At 36.7% G+C, this 9,392-nt stretch overlaps 1 protein-coding gene across 1 annotated transcript; it reads right to left on the reverse strand.

The window, feature by feature from the left end:
* Positions 1 to 334: 334 nt before the first annotated feature.
* On the reverse strand, positions 335 to 8,201 carry LOC104233872 (protein ENHANCED DISEASE RESISTANCE 2-like). The gene is made up of 23 exons (XM_009787333.2): positions 8,034 to 8,201; positions 7,754 to 7,955; positions 6,707 to 6,781; positions 6,525 to 6,578; positions 5,764 to 5,829; positions 5,541 to 5,635; positions 5,199 to 5,266; positions 5,035 to 5,130; positions 4,909 to 4,949; positions 4,701 to 4,801; positions 4,262 to 4,357; positions 4,095 to 4,159; positions 3,798 to 3,869; positions 3,544 to 3,699; positions 3,119 to 3,339; positions 2,993 to 3,032; positions 2,760 to 2,914; positions 2,563 to 2,664; positions 2,224 to 2,268; positions 1,994 to 2,134; positions 1,087 to 1,182; positions 758 to 859; positions 335 to 618 (listed from the first exon to the last, which is right to left on the reverse strand). The coding sequence occupies exons 2-23, from the start codon at positions 7,892 to 7,894 to the stop codon at positions 505 to 507; spliced, it is 2,142 nt and encodes a 713-aa protein (XP_009785635.1). The 5' UTR covers positions 7,895 to 7,955; positions 8,034 to 8,201; the 3' UTR covers positions 335 to 504.
* Positions 8,202 to 9,392: the final 1,191 nt, after the last annotated feature.

The following is a 9,392-nucleotide window of genomic DNA, read 5'->3' on the forward strand; positions in this document are numbered from 1 at the left end:
GAGGCTGTTTTTAGGGCGTGAAACTGTGACATCCGGACAACTCTTACTGTTGTGCCAAGGAGCTCCAAAGATATGGTGATTTGTTGTCTTAACCTAACGAAGAATGATTGTAGTAGGATCCTTTTACACTTTTTCAAGCAATGACAATTCACAAACAACAATAATAACAACAAATCCAGCATTTACCAGGGGGGTCAATCCATGAACTTGTGACCAAAAAAAGATGCAAACAACAAAAAGGAATAGAATGAGGAGCAAAATGAAAGCCAATACACAAAAGGAAGAGAAAAGAATCATAGCTTTAATCAGAAAAGTCAAAGACCTTATAAATACAAGTCTTAACAGTTACTATACAAAACTTGGCTCCATATAATTTTCTCAGAGCTTAAAGAATACTCAAACGAGAGTGAAAAAAAAAAAATTATGAATGAAATACATGTAGGTAAATTATACATATCTTCAAAAAATCACCTTCTGCAAAATTGATAACAGCCATGATATGACTTATTCTGTCGATGTATCAGACTCCAGCTTTGGTACAACAGCAGATGACAGTTCTATATGACAAACACGAGCCACGCCTATAAGTGGCTCCGGCAACTCATCAGGGGTGTTGCCCTAACAGAAAATTTCCAAAGACGTCAATGATTGTGGCAACATACAAGAGTTTAACTTCTATACGCTGACAATTTATAAGAATCTTTATACTATCAGATCAGCTAAAAGATAACATGTAGTAATTCCTCTATCCGCTTACCTGTACAACAAAAGCCATGTCAACTACTAGTGTCGTGATTACACCAATGACAAGCCCCATTACTCCATTTGCCACAGTAGAAGAGCCAACATCAACATCAATCTGCAGAATGAAAAGCAACATGAAATCAAATCCGACACCATAGCTTTTAGTGTTGGAGAAATTGAAGTTTTATGATATTGGATAGAGACGGGCTTAAATGGAGTGACAGTGACAGTGTGGATTCATATAGCTGACCCCTACTTGCTCGGGATTGATACTTAGCAGTTGTTGTTTGTATTGTGTCTCTATGTGCTATGCTCAAAAGGAAAATGGATATGAGTCTTCACCTCCAAATACTTGGGACCGCGTATATAGTTGCAATCAACTGCTTTCCCCAGTAAACAAGGGGAACTTCCAACACTCTGACGTACAATCCACGATCCCTGCAAGATGCATGATAACAGTAAATTTCTACACAAATTCAAATAGCCAAGAAAGCAGAAGAAGATGGACGACGCGTATAGCAGATGGTTAGGATTAATCAGATGAAAACTTTAACATCTATATAAAAGAAAACTAAACCTCTCAAACATTACCCACAAATCTCAGCTTATTCATCTTTTTCAACAGAATATAAGAGGTGACATGCAGGGGCAGAGCTAGAGTATTAGGTATGGGTTCGGATGAACCAAGTAGCTTTTGTGTTAGATCATGTATTTGTGTTAGGAAATCTATTAAATAGGTATAAGTATTTAATTACGAACCCAGTAACTAAGACGAACTACGGTCTCTGTCGATATGAATGAACTAGAATCAAACTTGTTATGGCAAAGAGCTGAAAATAACATGACAATGGGATGATAATACAATAGTGATAACAGTGCTGCAGTTGTTATATTAAACAAGAAGGATCCAAAAGGAACTCGAATATTTGGAAATGTAACTACTCAAGATACCATCTTGCCGCCTTACATAGGATTTGTTGATACTTCACAACATATAGCTAGTTTAATGGAACCAATTGATTTATATTTTTGCTTTCCTTGAGCCGATGGTCTATGAAAACAGCCTTTGTACCTTCACAAGATAGGGGTAAGGTCTGCAAACATACTACCCTCCCCCAGACCCCATTTGTGGGATTACACTGAGTATGTCGTCGTTGTTATTTGGTGTTTGTCTATAATACTACTGTCATCTCATTAACAATCTACAAACAGAAGCATTCTTCCAGATAGTTTAAAGAAATAAAAATACCTTTGGAACTGATGGGATTAACTTCATTCTACTATTCCGGAACTCGTCATCGCCATCAACAAACCGTTGTAAGAGCGAGCCAGGTATTAACTTTTTCATGACAAAATAGAAAATCATGCTGTAGTGTGTTGATCCAGGTACCTTCAGAAGACAAATTTTGTCTGCTTATTTCTTTCTGTAGGATTTCACACATTGAATCAAGAAATGAAAGCAGGGGAGAAATAACTTACTTGCAAATTTATAACCAAAGAAAAGAGTCCTTTTTCTGAAGCAACCTAGCAAAAAAAATAGATGTATAAAGATAAGTGAAAACATGGACACCCTTTAATCACTACAAACAGCATGCCGCGTTCATGCACGGTCCGGGGAAGGGCCACACTCCAAGGGGTGTGATGTAGACAACCTACCTTGGCGCAAGCGCCAATGGCTGATTCCACGGATCGAACTCATGGTCTATAGGTCACACAGAGACAACTTTATCGTTGCTCCAAGGCTCTCCATTAAACCTAGAAACTAGTAATATCTAAATGGTTTGACATTCGCTTGAAACTACTCAAATTTATTACTACCTGTGCTGCACAACCAGGGCGTCTAGCGACATGGTCCATTCGTTTCGTATCTTTGAACCAGTCAACTGCGACGAGATCCATGAGAGGTTTACCAGCTGGAACCTTCATAGACAATTTGCAAAGGTGATATTAGAGCGAATAACATAGACAGTTGGACCTAAAACCAAGAACTTATCAAGGAAACAAGAGATAAGAACCTTTGTTTTGTCACTGCAAAAATTCTTGCCACGAAGTCTGAAGTTCTTTCCATCAGATATTGTCCAGCAGTCGCGACCATTTTCATTCTCATCTCGTCGAAGATTACCCGAAAAAGTGGACAAATCAATTTGGTCCAGAGGTTCTTCTTCAAGTGCTTCAGAAGTACAAAAAGATTTTCAGGAAAGAATTCGCGAAACAACAATTACAAATAAAACTATGTTCAGACACCTACCAGTTTTAATCGTGTCTTGGTCAAGCCCCGGTGATGATACCTACAAGGAGTCCAAGCACATGTTCATAAGGAGATGCTGAAAAAAATATGCTAAAGTATATGAAAAAGTATATATATAGTTCATACCTCTTGATCAGTGCCTTGAAAATCTTCATCTTCATCAGAGTACTCATCCATCATCGATGCATTTCTATTTGCAGCGCGTATTTGGTCTAAAGATGGAGTACGATGATGAGACTGTTTTTGGCTCTTTTTAGAAGAGATAGATGGTGAGGTCATATTAACCATAACCGGAATTCTTGGAGCAGCAGCCCTCTCATCAGTTTGAGAAAAGTATTCACGAAGTCCTATCGTAGGATTATTTAAACATAAGTTCACATTGAGCTTTGATCGATGAATCATTGTGAAAGACAACATTATGTTGGAAATTCAAGTCACTGAGGGGTCGTTTGGTTGGAAGACAAGTTATGCTGTGATTAGTTATCTGCTATTATTTCTTATTGACTATAAAAATCATGTCATTAAGGGTAAAATGGGAGTTTAAAGCGTACCAGCAACACTATTTAACATCTGAAACAGACAATGTTGCTGAAATGATGCGATGAAGCCCACACCCCACCCTTTCAGATCTATCTGCATAAGATGCTGCACTTGAGTTCTCGGCCTTCCATTACGCGGTTTTAGGGGTGAAATATTGAATCCACCACCTGTGAACATAAAAGATCAGGTAGCTATATGATCCTATTGCAATAATAGCATGAAAATTCATGCAGACAGTATAACCATAAAGGAAAATAGAATTTACTTTCGATATGAGCTCTAACATATCCGGGTAATGGACCACAATTCTTATGCTCCCGAGAACGAAATAACACAACTGCATCATGATATGATAAACCAAGTAGAATTGTAAATATACAAAGAGAAAAGATGAAGTGACAGAAGTAAACAGGAATCTATGGTTTAGACTCTATGATGCTCGGACTCTCCAAAAAATGTCGTCGGGTGCGTGTCAGATCCTTCGAAAGTAGCGTATTTTTAGAGGATCCGACACGGGTACGGCAGCATTTTGGAGAGTCCGTGCAACATAGGTTATACTTACCATAACTTCCATCATCATTTCGACGCCAATAACGTACATAACAAAGATCCCGAGGCCAAATAAACCTGCATTGTATACAATCACACACAACATAAATCACCTAACAATCTCACTCATATTTAGGCATTTACAACAAAGAAAATTTGTGACAAGGAAAAACATATTACCTTGGGAACCAGTCGAGTTGAAGTCTGTGATAGAGTATTGCTGTGTGTCCATCTACCTCCTCAACTAAACTACCATATTGGAAGCTACAATCCCACCTGTTAAGCCAAAATGAAAGTTTCTCATGCAATCAGAGCTATATTGCGTGGACTCTCCAAAATGCTGCTACACTCTCGGCGATATTTTCGGAGAGTCCGAGCAACATAGAATCAGAGCTCTTGTGATGGAAAAGTAAAGGAGGAGCTAGCCTTGAAGATACAAGTTCAGCTGAACCAAGCAAGTAACTATGGTTCAAACTTTGTATTTGTCTTACGAAATTTATTTAATATGTACAAATAAATAGTAATTTAGAACCCGGTAACCTAAAATGATAGAATTGCCGAACCATAAGCTTCAAATCCTGACTCTGCCTGTAAATACCCTAAAGTGGACAAAACTTACTCAAAACGTGTTGCGTCCATGCTCATTACAAGCTCAAATATTTCTTCACAAGTAGCTTCCACGACGCCAACTGCCTTCATAGCTCTACTACAGCCCTTTGGCTACAGGAAGATCAAGAAAATTTATCACACAAATACCCTAAAACACCCTACTTGTTTTAAATTTGGCAAAACTTATGCCAGAAAAGAACATTGGAATAAGCTCATACTACTAAATCAACATTGAGAAGCTCCTCGAAAATGCGAAGCCCTGCAGCCACTCATTAGTAGAGAAATATCGTCAGAAAGAAGAAACAATGGATCAACTATGAATGGAATCAAAATATTAGACTGACCGTTTTGGCAGTAAAGTAAGCGCCTATACTTTGGGTTTGCTAAATCTGACTCTGATTCCTTTGTCCAATCGACCACAGATTCAGGTGGACCTTCCACTAAAATGACACAATAAGTACTGCTTGAAACATGTAGCAGAAAATAAGCACAAGGTAAATTTACCAACCATTTCCCATTGTTGTTCCGCGGATCAAGTTTGGTTGAGAATCTTCTTCATCTTCAGCAGCACTAAACCTACAAAATAGGAAAAAGCATTACAATTTGTAAAAGCTGGACTAGCTAAGTCAAATAATTGTAGCTTTTTCGATGTTAAAAATCATGTCCCGAGAAGGGTAATATGGGAACCAGTATCAGCGTCGCCAGAATTTTTATTAAGGAGATTCAAAATTTAAATAAGTAAATACAACGAATAAGTTAAGGGGATTAACACATAATATATATACATAAAAATAATTTTTTTTACCGGTATGGATATTGTAATTTCAAGTTGAAAAAGCACAATACTTACGGACTTTCATGATCTGAAACAGTCCTCCCTGTACTATCCGTCCCTGATTTGAAATCATTGTACTTGCTACGATTAGCGCCTTGTGCCTCTTGATGCTGCATTGCAGTTAACATGTTATTACCTCCATTTGTATCTAGGCACGAGGAGATGGTGATCGAAATATATATACATACGTTGGAAGAAGAAAATAACAACGGAGATATTTAACAGACAAGAAAACAACCTGATCAATCACAGACTCGATTTTTTCTTTCCAACTGAGAGAGTCCTGAATGTTGAAAGCTGCCATCTGTAATCACATTTTGATTAACATGAGTAAATTTTCTCCCATCACACAGAAGCTCAGATTAGTCAGCCAATCGCAGTCCAGGCCAAACAAGCAAAGACTCAACCATGATGTAGCAAAAAACAACCAGAATTTCTCACTTCACTATAAGTCATAAACACTAACTAGTTTCCCTAAATACTAATATCTATCAAAATGTATAATCACCAATAATAACAATCAAGTCTTGTTCCAACATGATTCATTTTGGCGCAACGGTAAAAGTTGCCGCCATATGACCAGGAGATCACGAGTTCAAGCCAAGGAAACAACATCTTGTAGAAGTGCAAGGTAAGGCTGCATATGTAAAACCTAATGTGGTTCGGCCTTTTCGCAAACCTCGCGCATAGAGGGAGCTTACTGCACCGAGTTGCGCTTTTAAAACCAATAACATGTGTAGATCACATGAAATTGTTGAAAAATTGCTGTTGCATATTTAAGTATCTTCTAGAAACAATGAGAAAAGTGCCTCCCTCTCTTGTCAATTGCAATGTAAATTAAACTATGGAAGCATCCACTACTGCTTGGAGTAGGGTAGGCTGTCAACATAACACCCCTTGAGGTGCGGCCCTTCCTCGGACTCTAGGTGAATGCGGGATGCTTTGTGCATCGGGCTGCCCTTTTGTTTTAGAAGAGATAAGAAACTCAAGATTCCGTACCGTGATTTGATCATACTTCTCTTTCATGTTATAAACTGATAAGACATAAACCATCTGCAAAAGGCAAGATTATATAACATCAATTTCCTCAACATAACAAAATAAAAAACTAATACTCTAAAGAAAAATACTACTTACTGATCATAGGATAATAAATACAAACAACAGTTAGAACAACTCACTTGTCCATGATGAGTCTTCAAGCCTCGGTCCTCGACTCGAAAATTTCCATCAATTTGAAGTGTCTTAATTGGAGCCTAACAATAATATATAAGGTAACATCAGACATTCAAAGGCCTCAGAAAACTAACCATTTTATCATCAGTCTTACACAATGACAAACAAGAGTACCAAATGACTGTTTCTTGACAATTTCACATCCAACACTAAGCTAAGATAAAGGGCAGCCCGGTGCACTAAGCTCCTCCTATGCACGGGGTCCGGGGAAGGGCCGGACCACAAGGGTCTATTGTACGCAGCCTTACCTTGCAATTCTGTAAGAGGTTGTTTTCCAAACCTGTGACCTCTTGGTCTCATGGCAGTACCAGTTACGCCACGACTTCATTTCAACACTAAGCTAATATAATATACTCAAAGAACATTGATAGCAATTTCAAAATGTTCTCTTAATCCAAAGGTCAAGGGTTGAGCTCAAAAGCCATATAATCCCTCCTTCCAAATTTGTTTGGCGGTGTTTGATTGAACAAGAAAGACTTTTGACACAAAACGATATATACAAAAAAAAAAAAAAACGAAGTACTTAGTACAAAGCTACTAGCTTTTTAATCCTATGGGACAAAAAACAAGTCACATCAATATAAAAAGGTGTCATTTTGTTTCAGACAAAACAGGAAAAAGTGTCAAACGAATTGGGAGTTAACATCACATAATACCAAGTCCAAATTGAAATTCAAATATAATGATCATGTGCAAGAAAAAAATAGACTTTTTGAAGTTTTTTTTATTACATATTTATATTGGGGGATCAAGGAAGAAGAAAGGGAATTGAAGGGGCCGTGATAATTGGAACTCGCACCTATTGTGTGATAGACTCCTACGTTATATTGAATACCCCGAAAATTCTGTATATAAAAACTGTTGAATTCCTTAACGCTTTTCTAGATATAACACTTTTGTATTTTTTCTGAATCCTCTAAAAATTCCTAGCTCCGCTACTAGTAAGAAATTTGAAAAAAGAAAAAGGAGTTGAAATTCAGGAAAAAACTTACAGCATTGCCCTGAGGCTTCGTCTTGTAGTAAGCCAACAAACGAGTCTCAAGAACGAAATATCGCATATGAAGGAAAGATTTCCCAATCTTCCTCCTCCCATACCTCACCATCCATCCCTCGTGCACCACCTTCGACGACATATATAATTCCAACTTATCCTGTATTCCTCTGCGAGCTGATCCCCACAATTCACTCTCTAAACTGCACATAAAAACATAGTTGTCAGAGAATTACGTGTTTGATATGACAGAAGTCATTTTTCATGTCGAAATTACTTACTTTTGCCAACTTAATGAACACTATGCGACTACATCCATCATTTTCTCAATAACTTTAGCACCAAATAAAGAAAACTTTATGATCTTCATGCATGCATGCATGTAATATGAATATATGTATGTATAGGTAGAGAAGGAGGAGGTGCAAGGGTAAAAGGGTGAGAGTGGCTACAAGTGAAAGGTGTATAGAAGTTAGAACCGTAGAAAGAGAGGATCATATAATTTGTACCATTAAAATACCGGGAAAATGGTCGGTGAATAATAACAAAAGAACTGTGTCCACCAGATTCAAAACTAGTTCGTTTGTCCTTCATTTATTTTTTATTTTCAAAAGTCTTTTTCTAAATTAAAAATCTGACTAAAGTTAATTTTCTTGGGTTTCTTCCAAATTTCAGTACACTAGTATTTCTTGTGTCCCACTTTATATGACACAGTACCTATTGGAAGAGTTAGGTTTTCCTTGACTATAATTTTTTATATTCTTTTTGAACAGAGGGGAATACGGAATTTAAAATTTATGGGCTCAATCTTTAAGCTTTTTAGTATCTAACCCATAATATTTTTTAAGTTAGGGGTTAATATCAGCTATTTGTTACACTTCTGATGAGTTTTTGTACATAAATTATAATACGCATTAAAAGTACCGGGTTCATACGATAAGGCTAGATATAACATTGCTTTTGAATATTTTGAATTGTTAATTATTGTGATTTACAGTACTTTTACAAACTTAAAATTGTCACCAGTTTTGAGATACAACAAATTTAAATAGTACATAAATTATAGTACGCCTTAAAACTTATAGATTCTTTATCCGAATTTATATCGAAATTTAAATAGTTTTGACCTTCTTACTCCTAATCTGTCACATAAAGTGTGACGGATGGAGTAGTATATATATTTGTGGAGCTCTGCCTATATTATCCTTTTTTGTTTTTTAGTCTTTTTTTCGTTGCGAAACAAATGAATAGAAGCTTAAAATTGTCACCGGTTTTGAGATACAACAATAACAACCTAGGGAGATTCTACATGGGAGGACTTGGGAGGGTAGCGTGCTTTTTTTTGGTCAAAAGTATTTTTTTTCCAAAAATTAAGGTGTTTGGTCGAGCTTTTAGAAGGAAAATAAGTGCTTTTGAGGAAAATCAGAAGCAGTTTTTGAGAAACAAAAAAAAGTAACTTCTCTCCAAAAACACTTTTCTGAGAAGCACTTTTGAAAAAAATACACTTAGAAGAAGCAATTTTAAAAAGGTTGGTCAAACACTAATTACTGCTCAAAAGTATTTTTCAATTTAATTAGCCAATCACAAACTACTTATCACCAAAATCACTTTTTTGAAAAGTACTTTTGAGAAAAATACTT

The sequence above is a fragment of the Nicotiana sylvestris genome, chromosome 12, assembly GCF_000393655.2.
Source record: "Nicotiana sylvestris chromosome 12, ASM39365v2, whole genome shotgun sequence".
NCBI classification, from domain to species: domain Eukaryota; kingdom Viridiplantae; phylum Streptophyta; class Magnoliopsida; order Solanales; family Solanaceae; genus Nicotiana; species Nicotiana sylvestris.

Coding starts and splice junctions, on each gene's coding strand:
- LOC104233872 (XM_009787333.2), bottom strand. CDS start 7,894: ATGTCGTCGAAGGTGGTGCACGAGGGATGGATGGTGAGGTATGGGAGG. Junction 2,135..2,223: donor CTTTGGTTATAAATTTGCAA/GTAAGTTATTTC, acceptor TGTCTTCTGAAG/GTACCTGGATCAACACACTA. Junction 1,183..1,993: donor TAATCCCATCAGTTCCAAAG/GTATTTTTATTT, acceptor TGCATCTTGCAG/GGATCGTGGATTGTACGTCA.